General features: G+C 37.3%; 1 protein-coding gene across 9 annotated transcripts in view; it reads right to left on the minus strand.

Moving 5' to 3' along the window:
• ODAD2 (outer dynein arm docking complex subunit 2) overlaps nt 1-17,624 on the minus strand; it is a 179,211-nt gene that overhangs the window by 151,822 nt on the left and 9,765 nt on the right. For 7 of the 9 annotated variants that reach the window (XM_023256476.2, XM_023256475.2, XM_023256477.2 and 4 more), the window contains 6 exons: nt 17,407-17,564; nt 15,062-15,254; nt 14,323-14,429; nt 14,002-14,138; nt 11,611-11,727; nt 925-1,127 (listed from right to left, as the gene is read on the minus strand). In XM_023256476.2, the coding sequence (XP_023112244.2) occupies nt 925-1,127; nt 11,611-11,727; nt 14,002-14,138; nt 14,323-14,429; nt 15,062-15,254; nt 17,407-17,564 (915 nt within the window). Of the gene's footprint in view, nt 1-924; nt 1,128-11,610; nt 11,728-14,001; nt 14,139-14,322; nt 14,476-15,061; nt 15,255-17,406; nt 17,565-17,624 lie in introns of those variants that run through there. The other 2 variants (XM_045061058.1, XM_045061059.1) reach the window with 2 other exon arrangements.

The raw sequence follows: 17,624 nt of genomic DNA on the forward strand, positions 1-17,624 counted from the left end.
TAGTGAGTTTTCACTAAATTGTTGTTAGGTAATTTCCTGATTGAAAAACGTAAGCATGTGGGCAACGCAGTTTTTTTTAAATTCACCTTCCAGGTAACAGAGCAGCCCATGTATTTGTCATTTTCAGACTCAAATAGTCACAAAGACCAAACACCTCAAAATTGAGAATTAGAGGAGCAAGAGTGTCTCCTCTTTCCACAGGACTCCTTCCGTCTGCTCTCTGGGTTTGTAGGCAAAATGCAATCACCCAGTGGTCCTCAGAATCCCTGCCCAATCAGGTGACATGAAACTTGTAAGCCTATTTGCTAATTTAAAAAGTGCTCTAGGCACTTCTGACTGCTCTGATATTTACATAAGGCTGGTCCTTAATCTGTGCTCTGGCACCTATTTATAGATGGCCCAAAATGGAACTAGTTTTGTATATTTCAGACATTCAACAAACCAGTGTCTACTTTACTTAGGCTTGTTAATATTTACTAGCCTTTCTATAGTATTTACTTAAAGTTCTGTTAATGACAAGACATTATCTCTATCGAGATTTCCCTGATTAACTCCACATAATTTTAGTCATCCTAAATGCTCCTAGCACTTACTTAATCAGGTCCCTACAACTATGTTTACATTGCTCCTGAGATGTCTCCATGTGTTTTCTCATCTTTTTCATGCGCTATTTTCCCTGACTTACTGAGTGAATTGTGTTCTTCCCTTCCCTTCCCTTCCGGTGCCCACATGTAAACCCCATTCACATCAAATCCTTCTACTTGGTATATGAAGAGGAGTAGGGAGGGATCCACTTGCATTACGGAGGGAATGTAAATATCTACTCTAGTACTTTCCTGCTATGACATAAACTTATGTGAAAAACTAGGCAAATGTGGTTACTGAGGATGTATCAGAAAACCCATCACGCAAATTTCCACATACTCTTTGAAACGAACGGTAGCCTTCCAACTTAAACTTGGCTCTAATCTCTTGGTCATTTGACTCTTCCCAAAATTAATTTGGTTCTTCTCCAGTGTTCTCTTGCCTGAACCAGTAATAGCTTTCTGAACGGGGGCTGCTTCTTCCTTCTCAGGTGGCTCATTAGTTGGTTCTTTCTTTTCCTTTTTGTTGCTGAATCTCTTCTCCTTTATTTAAAAAAATAATAATTTTTATAATGATATCATTTATGAATTATCTAGTGCTATCTGAAAATTAACACTGGTGGTAACTTCACTAAAGGAAGTCTCTGATGCATCTAACTTGTGTTGCTTAGTGGCACACATTGGATGAGGGCCACTTCAGGACTGAGGTCTCTAACAGAGCTAGGCTGATAGTAATGGATGTTCCTAAACTCACCCCCTGCTGTAGCACACACAGATCCAATAGCTGCATTTGACCTACTCACTCCTCGCCACTGTCAGAAAAATGCTATAGTGACTGGGACACATCATGTACAAATTGCTGAAACTACAGGTAAAGAGAATATCTCACAGGGAGCCAGAGACAAAAGTCACATGACAGACAGAGGGAGAAACACAACAATTAAAAGAGACCTATCAGAAACAGTGCAAGCCAGAAGAAAAGAGAATGATACCTTTAAAGTCCAAAAAAAAAAAAAAAAAAAAAAAATCCAAGGAACTGCCAAATCAAAATTCTAAACAGAGACAATTGGAGGGGGATTATGACTAATCCATGAAGTTGAAGATAGAACAACAGAAATTACCCAATCTGAATAACAAAGAGAAAATTGATTGGAAACAAAAATGAATAGAGCTTCAAGATCTGTGAGACCAAAACAAAAATTCCAAAATTCATGTCCTCAGAATAACAGAAAAAGAGGAGGAAGAGGGTCAGACTAAAAATGTATCCTAACATGGTTTGAATTTTCCCTAAGTTAGAAAAAGACATAAATCTAAGATTCAAAAAGTTGAAAAAACGCTAAACAAACTCAAGAAAAACTCAAAGAAATCCATGCCAAGACACATAATAATCAAACTTCACAAGCTAAAGACAAGGAAATTCTTAACAGCAGTTGAGAGAGAAACAATATTTTACTTATAAGAGAAAAACAATTAAAATAATAACAGGTTTCTCAAAAGCAACCAGGGAAGACAGAAGGAATTCAAACAACATTTTTTTAAGCACTGAAAGTAAAGAATTGTCAGCCTGATACTATATCCAGGGTAAATATTCTTTAGAAATGAAGGGGATGTCAAGAAGTTCTTGGGTGAAAGAAACACAAAAAAATTTGTGAAGGAAAAACGAAGAGAATCTGTCATCAACAAATTTACCTTAAAAGGGTAATAAGTTTTTAAACTGAAAGACTTTAAACTGATAAAAGAAGAAAACATTGCAATATCAGAAAAGAACAACGGAAAAGAATAAAAGTGTGGGTAAATACAAAAGACTTTCATTCAGCTCTTGAGTTTTCTAAATGAAGTTTGATGGTTGAAACAAAAATATAACATTGTCTCATATAGTTATCAATGTATGCAGAAGAAATAAAGACAATTATAAATTAGAGAGGGTAAAGGGACTTAAAGAAAATATGGTTTATTTTTTTACTAAAGTTGTATTTATTTTTTCAGTCACATCAGTGTAATAGTATTACAGCTTTTATAAGAAGTTTATGTTGAAAGAGAAATGACATATTCTCATAGAGTAAATTTGTAAAGGAAGAATATGTCGACAGCTTTTCTTTTTGTGACATACCAGGAGTTGCAAAGGATTGAGGCATATACAATTATTGTTTGAAGGAGACATGGTTTCTATATTTCACTCAAACTGCTATGATGTCAAACAATAGATAATTATTAATTATGTATGTATAATATTGTACAATACCCAGAGTAACTACACACACACACAAAATCTATGCAAAGAGATACACTAAAAACACTGCGGATAAATCAAAATAGAATTCTAAAAAATGTTCAAGTAATCCATAGAAACTGGAAAAAGAAAACAAATGAAAAATAGAAGAACAGAAAACAAAAGTAAACTGGCAAGTGTAAGCCATAACATACCAATATTAAATGTAAATGACCTAAACACATCAGTAGATACACCAATAGAAAGTTTCACAAATTTCTTTTTAAAATGACTCAATTATGGGGTGCCTGGGTGGCTCAGTCGGTTAAGCATCCGACTTCGGCTCAGGTCATGATCTCACGGCCCGTGAGTTCGAGCCCCGCGTCGGGCTCTGTGCTGACAGCTCAGAGCCTGGAGTCCGTTTCAGATTCTGTGTCTCCCTCTCTCTTTGCTCTTCCCCTGTTCATGCTCTGTCTCTCTCTGTCTCAAAAATAAATAAATGTTAAAAAAAATTTTTTTAAGTGACTCAATTATATGCTATTTAAAAGAAACATCAGGTGGTTCAGTCGGTTAAGTGTCTGACTCTTGGTTTTGGCTCGGGTCATCATCTCCTGGTTTGTGAGTTTGAGCTCCACATGGGACTCTATGCTGACCGTGTGGGGCCTGCTTGGGATTCTCTCTCTCTCCCTCTCTCTGTCCCTCCTGTGCTCTCTTTCTCTCTCAAAATAAATAAATAAAAACTTAAAAAAAAACTCACTTCAAATATAATAATATAAATATAAGTAGCTTGAAAGTAAAAGGAGGGGAAAGATAGAACATGCAAATATTAGTCAAAAGAAAGCAGGAGTGGTATAAAATTATCAGATTAAGTAGACTTCAGAAAAAGAAAAACAACCAAGGAGAGAGAGGGAGAAAACAGCAATCTTAAATGCACATACAGAGTTGCAAATAAAAAAAAAAAAAAAAAAAACAGAACTAAAAGAAAAATTAGACAAATCCCCAGTTATAGTTGAAACACTTCAAAACCTCTCTCTTGACAGATAGAATATCAACAAGAATATGGAAGAACTTACCACCAAAACCACATGATATAATCCACAAAGTAAAAAGAAGAAATAATAAATACCAAAGTAGAAAAAAAATAGAGAAAAATCAATGAAACTAAAAGCTAAGTCTCTGAGGAAACTGAAAATCAATACACCTCTATCCAGACAGATCAAGAAAAAATAAAACACCAATGACCAGTATCAGGAATGAGAGAGATAACAATAGCTACGTATTCTACAGACATTAAAAGATTAATAAAAGAATAACTTTAAAAAAAATTTTAATGCTTATTTATTTTTGAGACAGAGAGAGACAGAGCGCAAGTGGGGAACGGGCAAAGAGAGGGGGGGAGACACAGAATCTGAAACAGGCTCCAGGCTCCAAGCTGTCAGCACAGAGCCTGACGTGGGGCTTGAACCCACGAACCGTGAGATCATGACCTGAGCCGAAGTCAGACACTTAACCGACTGAGCCACCCAGGCGCCCCAATACAAGAATAACTTTGAACAAGTTTATGCCAATAAATTTGACAACTTAGATGAAATGGAAAAATTCCTATAAAGACAATCTACCGGGGCATGTGGCTGGCTGTTGGTAGAGCATGTGGCTCTTGATCTTGGGGCTGTGAGTTCAAGCCCTGCACTGGGGGTAGAGATTACTCAAAACAAAAATAAAACGGTTAAAATAGCAAAGGTTATGTATACTTTACACCAGTGGAAAATTTTTTTAAATAAAATAAAGACAATCTACCAAAGCTCCCTCAAAAAGAAATAGATAACCTGCATGGCCCTATGACTATTAAAGACGTTGAATCTCTTTTTAAAACACTTACCTTACATAGAACACTCCAGACCCTGATGGCTTCGGTACCAAATATTTAAGAAATAATAACAATTCTACACAAACTCTTACAGAAATTGCAGAGGAGATAAAACTTCCCAACTCATTCTATAAGGCCAGTATCACTTTGATAACCAAAACCAAAGGTATTAAAGAAAATGACACACCAACAACCTTATAAATATAGATGTGAAACTGAAAATCTTAGCAAGTTAGATCCAATCATATATAAATAGAGATACTACATCCTGAGCAAATGAGATCCAATCATATATAAATAGAGATACTACATCCTGAACAACCTACATTCCAGAAATGTAAGGTTAGTTTATTTTTTGAAAACTCATATCAATGTAATTTACTACATTAACAATAAAAAAAGAAAAAAACCCATGATTATCTCAAAAGGTAATCATTTGATAAAATCCAACATCTATTCCTAATAAAAGTTCTTAACAATTTGAAATAGAAGGGAACTTCTTCAACCTATAAATTTAATATGTGGAAAAGCTACAGCTAACATACGTAGTAGCAACTGAAAGCTTTCCCTTTACCACTAGGAACAAAAGACCTTTTCTATATAATTCTATATTGGAGGCTCCAGCTAGGGCATTAAGGAAAGAAAAAAAGGCACTGAGATTGGAAAGGAAGAGGCAGAATGATCTTTATATACAGATCATATGATCCTCTATAGAAACTCCCCAGGATCTACAAACCAGACACTAGAACTAGTGTTTCAGAATATAAAATCAATATATAAAAACCAAGTGTATTTTGAGTGGCAACATATAATCACAAATTGAAAATTTAAAACTACCATTAACCATAGCCCTTGTGAAATAAAAACTCAATGAGTAAGTGTGAAGATCTAACTGGCTTTATTAACGGATTCATGAATCCAGCAGCATCCCATCTGGTAATTAGAGAGATGCTCCACTGAAGTAAACAAAAGAAAAGGTTTTAAAGGCTGAAAGAACATTTAAAAAATGGACTTGACTATCAAGGAATATATTGTTTAGGCAAGGTTGCCCTCTTAAGAGGAGAAGAAGGGGTAAATCAGTAAATTTCCTGGTATTGACCAGGAAATTCCAGTTGACTGGTTGCAGGGTACATTCCTGGTTGGTTGAAATTGTAGTTATTTAGGTATAAATACTATAATAATAGTAACACATATTTTAGGATATATAATAATATATCTGTTAGGTGGTTGACTTGGCCTAAGTGATGCCACTTCGGGCTTGTGGTTTTCTTTTGTAACACCCCCAAAATATGAAATGCTTACAGGTAGGTTTCACAAGAGATGTGTAAGGACTATGCACTGAAAGTTACAAAATATTGCCGAGAAAAATTAAAGAAGATCTAACTAAATGGAGAGACATACTATATTCATGGACTGGAAACTTCAATATTGTTAAGACATCAGCTCTTTCGAAAGTGATCTACAGATTTATCACAATCTCAACCATAATTCTTTCAGTGTTTTTATGAAGAACTCAACAAGCTGATCCTAACATTCCAATGGACTTGCAAAAGATGTAAAATAGCCACACAAGTTTGAAAAAGAGCAACATTGGAAGATTTACACTACCTGACTTCAAGACTTACTATAAAGCTACAGTGATCAACACAGTTTAGTACTTGTATAAAAACAGACAAACAGATCAGTGGAACAAAAATACGCTCACACAAATGGATAACTGAATTTTGATAAAGATATAAAGGTAATTCACTGGAGAAAGGATTTTTTTTTTCAACAAATGGTGCCGAAACAACTAGATATTTACATTCAAAAGAAAAAAAAGGACTTTGATCCGCACCTCATATCATGTACAAGAAGTAAATTACAAAGGCCTGAATGTAAAACCTAACATTTGAATACTTCTAGAAAGGAAACATCGGAAAAAATTTTTGTGACACTGGGTTTGGCAAAGCTTTATCAGATACAACACTATGAAGAAAAAACAAGTTAAACTTCATAAAAATTGAGGACATTTGCTCTTTAGAAGCAATGGTTGGAGAATGAAATAAGCCATGGACCCGGAGGAAATATGTACAAGTCATATATCTGATAGAATATGCAAGCCAAGAATATATATAAAGATCTCTCACAACTGAGTAAGAAATCAAACAACCCAATAAAAAACTGGGCAAAAAAGTCTGAATAGACACTTCATCACATATGATAGATAGATGAATGGCAAATAAGCATATGAAAGAATGCATTCAAGAAACGGAAATGAAAACTCAGGGAGATACCAGTACACGCACCTATTAGAATGTCTAAAATTAGAGGTTTGACCATACCTATTTTTTTTTTTAACGTTTATTTATTTTGGGGACAGAGAGAGACAGAGCATGAACAGGGGAGGGGCAGAGAGAGAGGGAGACACAGAATCGGAAGCAGGCTCCAGGCTCTGAGCCATCAGCCCAGAGCCCGACGCGGGGCTCGAACTCACAAACTGCGAGATCATGACCTGAGCTGAAGTCGGACGCTTAACCGACTGAGCCACCCAGGCGCCCCTATTTTTTTTTTTTAGAAAAAGAGAGAGAGAGAGAGACAGAGAGAGAGAGACAGAGAGAGAGAGAGAGAGAGAGACAGAGAGAGACAGAGAGAGAGAGACAGAGAGAGACAGAGAGAGACAGAGAGAGAGAGAGAGAGAGAGAGAGGAGACACATGTGGGCCAGGGTGGGGCAGAAGGAGAGAGAGAATCTCTCTTTTTGTAGAGAGCCTGACACAGGGCTCCATCTCATGACCCTGAGAGCAACCTGAGCTGAAATCAAGACTTGGACATTTAACCAAGTGAGCCATCCAGGTGCCCATGACCAATTATTGACGAACAAGCAGAAGAGCTAGAACTCTCCATACACTGCTGGTGTGTATGTAAAATATTACAACCACTTTGGAAAGCAGTTTACAAATTGTTTAAAAAGTTAAACATACAACTACCGTTTGATCTGCTGTTTTATTCCCACATTTTCCAAGAGAAATGAAAGCATATGATCTGTACAGATAAGCGCCTGAAAACGAAATGTTAAAAATATGAGAGTTTAAATTGTAAAGACATGCACAACGTCTTGAAGATAAAGCAAAAGTATATCTACAGAAAGTGGGTGACTGAAAATAAAATCAGAGGATCTCAGAGTCCCAACAAACAACTAGTAAGTTTCAAAAAGAGAGCAAAGAGAACAGAGAGGAAGGAATGATTAAAGATGTGATATGAAAAAAGTATTTTTCTAGTTCTGAAGGACATATGTCACCATTAATGAAAAACAAACAACACCAGCACCAACCATATCATCATGAAAATTACAGAACATCAGGAATAAGAAAAGATCCTAAAGGCTTTGATAGATGGGAAAGGCCAAAACAGGCCACATAGGAAAAATTGCCTTAAAAATTCTAAGTAAAAATTATTTTTGAACTATCGTTACAGAAACAATAACGGACAGAAAAATAAAGATATTTTCACACACTAACCCTCAATTTTTTCCCTCTAATGTGCCTGTTTTGCTTAGGAAGCTCCACCAAAATGATGGGGTACACCAACAAAAGGAAAACTAAATGGAAGGGAACTTCTTCAACACAATAAAGGCCATCTATGAAAAGCTCACAGCTAACATCACATTCAATGGCAAAAGCCTAAAAGCCTAAAAGCCTTTCCCCTAATACCGGGAATAAGGCAAGGAGGTACCTTTCACTGCTTCTATTCGACACAGTCCTAAAAGGTCTAGCTATAGAATGAGGCAAGAAAAAGAAATTACATCCAAATTGAAAAGGAAGAAGTAAAACTCTCTCTGCAGATGACATGATCATATATGTAGAAAGACCAAAAGATTTTTTTTTTTAAACTGAATTAATGGGGGCGCCTGGGTGGCTCAGTTGGTTGAGCGACCGACTTCAGTTCAGGTCATGATCTTGCAGTTTGTGAGTTCGAGCCCTGCGTAGGGCCCTGTGCTGACAGCTCAGAGCCTGGAGTCTCCCCCTCTCTCTGCCCCTCCCCTGTTCACGCTCTCTCTCTCTCTCTCTCTCTCTCTCTCTCTCTCTCAATAACAAATAAACGTTAAAAAAAATTTTTAAAAACTGAATTAATAAATGAATTCAGTAAAGTTGTAGGATTTGATTTTGAAATTCATATTTAAAAGTCAGAACTGATTTCAACCCTCAAAAATCAGTACTAGTGGGGTATCTGGATGGCTCAGCCGGTTAAGCATCCAACTCTCGATTTTGGCTCAGGTTATGATCTCACAGTTGTGAGATCAACCCTGCATCATGCTCCACGCTGGGCATGCAGCCTGCCTAAGATTTTCTCTCTCCCTCTGCCCCTCTCCACCCTGTGTACACGCCTGCACGTTCTATGAAAAAAATCAGTTCTATTTCTCTATAGTAGCAGGGAACAATCAAAAAGGAAATTAAGGAAACAGTATCATTCATAATAGTATCAGGAAAGAATAAAATGCTCACAAATAAATTTAACAAAGAAGACAAAGACTTGACCCTGAAAAACATAAAACACCACTGAAAAAAAATTAAAGGAGATAAAAACAAATGGAAAAACACGCCGTGTCCATTGATTGGAAGAATTAATATTAAGATGACAGTGTATACAGAGCAATCTATAAATTCAATACAATCCCTTCAAAATCCCAATGCTATTTTTTTTTCAGAAATGGTAAAACCAAACCTAAAATTCAGATAAAAAGTCAAGGGAGCCCAAACAGCTAAAATAGTCTTGAAAAGCAAGAACAAAGTTTGAGGACTCATTACTTCTCAATTTCAAAACTACTACAAAGATACAGTAATCAAAAGAGTGTAGGACTTGTATAAGGATAAACAAGATAGAATAGAATTGAGAATCCAAAAATAAACGCCTACATCTATGGTAAATTGATCTTCAAAAGGATACCAAGCCCATTCAGTGGGGGAAAGAACAATCTCTTCCTCAGATAATGCTAGGAATCCACACGCAAAAGAATAAAATTACATCCTTATCTTACACCATATATAAAACTTTACTCAAAATGAATGAAAGACCTAAATTTAAAGCTAAAACCATGAAATTCCTAGAAGAAAAGAGGGGCATATCTATCTTCATGACCTTGAATGTGGCAATGGTTTCCTAAGTACAATACCAAAAATACAGGCAACAAAAATGTATTCGTTGGACTTGATCAAAATTAAAAATGTTTGTGTATCAAAGGATACTGTCAAGATGAATGAAAAGACGGCCCATAGAATGGGGGAAAATATTTGCAAATATTAGATCTGATAAGGGGTTAATATCTACAATATATAATGAATTCCTAGAACTCACCAACAAAACATTTTTTTAATGGACAAAGGAACTGAATAGACATTTCTTAAAAAAAAAAAAAAAGATACACAAATGGCCAATAATCACATGAAAATATGCTCAACGTCACTCATCACTAGGGAAATGCAAATCAAAACCACAAGGAAATACCACACTTCATAATTAGGTTGTCCACAATAAATGCACATACAAACCCACACACAGAAAATAGTAAGTATTGGTGAGAATGTGGAGAAACCAGAATCCTTGTACATTGCAGGTAAAAACATAAAATGGTTCAGTCTAGGTAGAAACAGTTTGGCAGTTCCTCTAAAAGTTAAGACATAGAATTACCATATGACCCAGAAATCTCACCCCTAGGTATATACTCTCCAAAACTGAAATAGGGACTCAGATACTTGCACACCAGTATTTACAGCATTGTTCACAATAGTCAAAAAAGTGGAAACAACCCAAGTGTCCATCAACAGATGAATGAATGAATAAATTGTGGCATAATATACAAATGGAGTATTATTCGGTCATAGAAAGGAATGAAGTTCTGGCAAAGGCTACAGCATGGATGGACCTTGAAAACATTATGCTGAATGAAATAAGCCAAATACCAAAGGACAAATATTGTGTGATTCCATTTATCTGAAATATCTAGAAAAGGCAAATGTCTAGGGACAGAAAGTAGAGAGGTTACTAGGAGCTGGGGGAGGCAAAAGGGGAAGTTACTACATAAAGGGAACAGAGTTTTAGTCTGAAATGATGAAAAAGATTTGGAAGTAGACAGTGGTAATGGTTGCACATTAGGAATGTAACTAACACCACTCAGTGATACCACTCAAGTGGTGAAAATGGCAAATTTTATGCTTTGTATAGTTATTTTACGACAATAACAACAAAGGAAAAACTGGAGTCCAGGAAAACAGGTGCTCAAACACCAGGCAATAAAAAGCCTTCACAGGATGATGACAAAGAGAAGTTTCGGGACCAGAGTAGCAGCAGTGCAGTAAGAAAACAGTCTTCCGGAAGTGGCAGGGTCAGAAGGGAAACAATGGGCCGGTAAGTTATCTCTTGTGGGATTTGTGGAATTGACCTCTTGGGAATCAGCCTGGAGTTTAAGTGTGTTTCGTTAGTATTTCTTGCATATTGTTTCTTGCCTACATCAGCTTCAATCAAGATTTTACTTCATGAAATAACTCTATTAACTGATTTCTTTGTGCAACACTATTTCAAAAACCACGAAAGACACAAAGGAAGCACAGGTCTTATGCACATGCAGGTGACACTTATTAAGGCAATCCAATTCGGTAGTAATCATGGGATGTCGAGAAAGGATAAAAATAATCAAAACATCTGGGCTTCGTTAACAGGGCTGACTCCTTTGTTCTTAGTGTTATTAATTCAAAAGGGAAGATGAAGAGTGCTATTTAGAAAGCAATCTGAAATATTTTACACCTATTACCTGAATCAGAAACTTTCTCAAAGTACTACACTTATTTCGTATTTTATGTTATACTGTGAAAAACACTGAAAATAGAAGCAAAGTCCAAATATAGGCAGAATCACTCTCATTAGAAAGTTGAGTCAAGTAACACTATGCTATGAAATTTTAAGTCTATAAACTTACCTGTTTAGACATATTTTCTGAAAATTTTGCTGATTTTTCTTTTAAAAATGTGACAAGGTCTTTATAAATTTCACCTTTTCTCTCATAATTAATTTCCCCCTCATTGTCTGTTTTGCCCTTTGGGAGAAAAAGTTTGATGCTGTTATTAATGTAATAGCAACTGAGCCTGATCAATACATCACAACCCAAGCCCACATATCGTTTTCCTCTCTAAAGGACCCATGTGGTAGTCTTTATACATAAGAAATATAGGCAAAATCTTTCTCTCTTACAGTTATCCATCCATTCATTCATTCAGCATGCTTTTACTGACTACCTCCTATATGCATGTAGGGCACTCTGCTGGTCAGCAAAGAATCAAAGTTTCTTTCCCTCTGTACCTCTCAAATGTAAAAAAGCAATATGACTTCAAGAGCCTCTGGCGAAGTCATAAAAGGCCCCAAGATTAGAATGTCAGCACAGAAAAGCTTGTTTCTATTTGTCACACCCTTGCTCTTGTTCTGTGTGACACGGTTGCTATAGGCTTATATTTTCTAGAATTCTAATCTCTATGTATCAGTCCATCCCTCCACTCTTTGTCTCTGTACCTCTTTCTTTTTGTCTTTCCTTTGATCATTTCCCTTTTTTGCCTACCCTAATAGAAAAGATTTGGTTCTCCCTTAACCAAATGTATACATAAAAAACTGTAGTGTGTTATATATCCATAAACATCATGCATATACATATAACTCTAGTGTGTTATGCATTTTTCTGTAATTATTGAATAGTTTCATGTTCCTTATCTTTCATTTTTTTAATAGACAGGAATACTTAGATTTCCATATCAAATAAAGTTGTATGTAGGTCAACAGCCTTTGCTAGAAACCAAGTCTCCTTGCCCCACTCTAGAAAGTCAAAGAAAATCATTCCTTGTTACCTCTTATTGTCTAATTGGAAATTTCACTTAAAGTATCAAGACGAACCAAAAGTACAATCATGTTTAGGCTGTCTCCCTCCTCTGTGCAGACATAAGCTAAGCATCATGCTGAGAAAAAAAGCACGAACAAGGCACATCAGGACAGATGCCTGCCGGTAATCAAGAAAGCGGCACCGAAACGTTGACACCAATCCAAACCAAGAAGTAGCAAATCTCCAAACAGTCCCCTCTGACGGCTGGGTCCCCGTTACAGATTTGGGTTCTCCCTGCAGACTTTGCCTGTGAGGCCCCAAATTACACCGCAAAGGAGAAAGTTGACCTCAGTGAACAGGTAGAAGACTAAACGTTTTTTAATCTAGAGGCTTTGGAAGGCCATCTCTCTGCTTAGTGATGCTCAGGGCTTTGGGATCTGCAACACTGTGTTTTTCCTTTGCCAGCTTAGGTCAGCGTCAGTCAGCAGGAAGTGAAAGGAACACTGACAAGCTGGAGGGAGGAAGGGACATACTCCTTCTTCCTCGTCTGCTGTCCCTGTTAGAGTTACCCCAGCAACGGCCCTTCACCCCTGGCAGCAGCAGTCGCTCCCAGTAGGAACAATTAGTTCTAGTTCCCAGGGTTTTCCCCTGTACTCTCGGAACCAGGCTCATTACGACCCCTCAGAAATACCATTATAAACCGACCAGGGTTCCATCTCCAAAGGTCTGGGTCTCAGCTCTGCCAGTTCTGCAAACATCCTCTGCTGAGCTCCCAAGGTACCAACACTAACTGGGCAATGCACTCCTCAGAGGTCTGGATGCCAGTTTCAGGGAGACCACCTGAGCTCAGAGGGGGCCAGCTTCTCCTGGAACTGACCAGTCCTCAGAGTTGCGGGTCCCAGTTCTGTGCGGTCCCCCTTCTGAACTCCTAACACACCATTGCCAATGTAAGCGGGGTCCACTCTTCACAGGTCTAAATCTCAGCTCTGGAAGGTCCATCTTCTGAGATCCTAAGCCACCAGCCCAGCCCAGCAGTTGGCCCCTCACCAGACATGTAGGTCCCAGCTTCATGGGGTACTTCCTCCAAGCTCCCACATGTTAGTGCCTCCCTTCCCTTTGTCCTCTCAACTCTTAGGGTAAAAGCCGTAGTTATTGCTTCTGTGTTACTTCCTTGCTCCTTTTCTGCCTCTTCTTTTCCCTAATACTTGTATAATTAATCAGGGAACTGATTAAGGAGGTTTTTGTTGTATAAAGTGGCACAGGCCCCTTTGGAGATCATTTCGTAGGAGATTGACTTAACGATCTGCAATGGGGAACACTGGGGCTAATTCTGAGGCAATTCTGGATTTGCCTGGCAAACTCAGAGCAGGGGGATCTGCTTCAATCCCACAGAGCAGTATCGCATTTTCTGTGGTCATCAGGATTCAATCCTGGACACATGCCTGCGTTTACAGAGACTGAGCTAAGCACCAAAACCAACAGAGTTCTTAAAAAATTACTTACACCATTTAAAAATACTCCTTCTGCACTACAAGTAATGCACAGAGTTTCAACATCATGTGGTTTCACCAGCACGTAACAAATTTCTCCATGAATTTGTCTCCAAGGTGGGGCTCTACATCCATTTGAAAATTCATAATCTGAAACCAATTAATAAGTTTCAGTCAATTAAAAGGAGCTCCTAAAAATATGTTGGCTTTAAAAAAATAAATATGATTAAAGTTTTAAGTTTTCATCTTTTCAAATATTCAATCCTAAGGTCGCCATTGAAGCATTTGGAAATAATTATATTTAACACAAAATGAAACTGAGAATAATATAAACCTGAGGTATAGCTGATAGATTCCAAGACAGTTTGTTCTCCTTTTCCTGAGAAATTTTTCAGCATTTCTATATCGTTCTTAACACTTGTGGGATTTAAACTTATTTCTCTGAAATAAATGGTAAGAAATTCATTTTGACACTTTAAAAGAGAACCTGCAGAAAGCACATGTAAACATTCCATTTTAGGAGGGGGGGGATATTGTTTTTTATAGTTAAAATTGTGGTTAAATTACACAACAACAAAAATACTGCAGTTAATTTTAGCCATGTTGTAATCTGACAACACTCTCAAAACATCAGAGAATCAGTGACTCACGTTTAATGCAGCATTAAATGTACTCATTTAAATATTCACTTCGTTTCTTAGTGATAACACTATAATACCAGGAAAAAAACTAGAAAAATGAACAAGTTTTTAATCTTACAAACTCTACATGATATTTGCATTATCATTCAATCATTTACCTAACAGCCTGAAGAGACTGAAAATAATAAGGTCGCTTCATGTCCTCAGAATTAGGCGAAACCCCACGGAAGACTTTAGCAATGCTGACTGCAAACTTTTAATTTTTAGTTTTAGAAATATTCATGCGATAAACTACAATCTTAATCCAATAAAATTTCACACGAAATCAATGGCAATAACGTCTATATTTTTTGTGTGTTTATGAAAAACCTCCGAAAGCACTTTTTGTAACTAATTTTTAGAGGTTTCTTTTTTTTTTTTTTAAAGACTCACAGTGAAATATGTTTTAGAGAATGGTTCAGGAGGTGCAGATCCAGTTGGCTGAGCAGCCTGGCGATCTTCATCTTAATCTCATTTTCAGAATCTTCACCTTTGGTAACTTCTTCAAGGATGTTTACCGTGGATGTGTCTTCTTTCATTGTATTATAATCTAAACCCAGGATTTTTGCTACAGGATCTCTGTTAGCTGACCAAAAAATAAACAAAAATGATCCTCTTGTCTTCTGTTACAAGAAACATAGACTAACAAATCCTTGGAAGCCCACCCAAATGTGTTTCTTTCATTAAGCTTTCTCTGATGGACTCCATTTGAATTGATCTCTACTTCTCAGATTCTACTATAGTAGGAACTCTCTTGCACTCGTTGGGATGTCCTGCCTTGTATTGTAACATCATTAGTTACGTCACCTCTCTAATAAGACAAAGACCAAGACCTTCTTTTCTTTTTTTTTGTTGACTGTGGGGCATTGTCCAGCATGGGCATTCAATTAATATACTCAGAATTGATTTGAAGATAGGGAAATACTGGTCTCCTTAGAAGAATCATCACTAGAACTGTGTGTCTATGTGTGTGTGTGTGCGCACGTGCACCAGTGCATTCACAAATGCTTTCTTTCCAAGAGAGTGTGTTTCTCTTAGTCTACAGATCCACTGCCCGTCTTCTCCACCTGTTCAAACTGTTCATATTTTCAATGCCTTTTGATGTTAGAGTTGGAAAAACACTGGCCAGTACTTATGCACATACCAAAGTTACAGTGAAAACCTGAAACACCAATGCACGAACAAGGCTGACACAGGTGTGAAAGTCGAACTTAGAGATGCTGAAAACAGGATTTGGGAAAAGCCAAAGAACCATGTAGTTGCAAACAAGGAAGAAAGTGGCAAAGCCTTATCTGGAAAGGAGTATGGATGCATTTGGACAGGGAGGGGAAAAGGCCTATGGAACTAGTTCAGAAAGCTCGACCTGATTGAAATGAAGAGAGCACAGGGATCACATGAACTCTGCAACAGGAAGGGGACTAGGGCACCAGAAAATAGCAGAAAAGGCTTAGGACCTCTTAGAAAAGACCACATCAGGGGAGGGGCAGGGGAAGGAGATCTAGGAATCATCCACCGATTGAGCATCTCAACTTATCACCAGTATGGTGGTCATTTCATAAAGACTCATGAAAAAAAGGTACTAGATGAATTCTGCGGAAAGACACAAACCTGATCCCCAAATTGCTGTGCACCATGGAATTTGGACCCAAAACTAAGGGTTGTATCTAGAACTCCCACGGAAAGGACAAAATGCAGCAAAAGATTCATATGTAGCCAAACTAGATATATAGCAGCCAGTCTATGTATTATGTTCATATATTAAGTTGAATTTAATGCTATTAATGACCTTCCTGAATTCAGCTTTACTCTCAAGATTTTATTCCTCTTCAGCGGAGTAGTTTGATGTATAGATAGCCTAATAAAGAAGAGTAGGCAAGAGATAAAAAAGAGGCTGCTGCCCTGAGGCTCGTATCTTAAAGAAATTTTTTTTTTTAAAAAAAAAGATCATCTTCCTACCTCACAGCAGTAGACACAGCAAAGAACGACAAGAGGCAGAACCCAGGCACCTTATGCTTAGGACCTTCTAGTCACACGATTCCAAAGAAGCAAACCATGTATACAGCATCTTTATCTACTGTTAGATATTTGTCTACTCATGAGAAAAATCTGGAGTACAATTATGGCAGGCAATTGATCGCATTCTTTTAGCATGTTATTTGATTAGACAAGGATGAAAATCTTCATCCGTAATGGAGAGGAAAAATATTTCCCATCGAATGAATGTAACTATTCACACAAGGCCGTGCAGCTCACAATGGAGTAGGGCTGAGACCAATGGACAGTGAGATTATTATGAGCCAATTCTGCTAAAAGAAGAGTCTACATTTTAAGCGAAACAAATCATCATCCATCACAGCAGTACTGAGAGTAGAGTGTGGATTCCGGTGCTGGCCCTTCTAATCCGTCTTCTCTCCTGTGTGGACCTCAAAGGCTAGAGTCTTCTGGTCTTTACAGAAGCTAGGAAGCCTGTCTTTAAACCACACATGAAAATTAGAAGAAGGTTTCTAATGGTAAATAAAGTATTAAGGCCTTTCATTTTAAAGTAGAAATTTGATATGAGCATTAACATTCAGCCAAGAAAAAATAATGACTTTTTAATGAAGTTGAACACAGGAATTTTTTTTACCTTTTAGGTTACAGAACTTTGTCCAGGAGACTGTAACAAATGATCCCCTCCCCACCACCACCGAGGTTATGTTTCTAAAAGTTCAAATCATAGACTGGAGTATAAATATCACCTTCAACACACGCCTGTGCTTCCTTCAGCTTTGTATCTTTGGCAATAAGTAAAAAACGTGACAGCTGCCCAAAGTTCCTGATTTTAATGTGAGGTACAGAGAGAAACAGCAAAGGCTGTCCATTTTCATCCACTTCTTCCGATTTGACTGTTGTTTCACTATAACACGAAAACAAAAAAGAAAACTTAAAGTTACTTGGATGCTAGTGAAGTTAAGTG

This window comes from Felis catus, chromosome B4, assembly GCF_018350175.1.
Source record: "Felis catus isolate Fca126 chromosome B4, F.catus_Fca126_mat1.0, whole genome shotgun sequence".
NCBI classification, from domain to species: Eukaryota; Metazoa; Chordata; class Mammalia; order Carnivora; family Felidae; genus Felis; species Felis catus.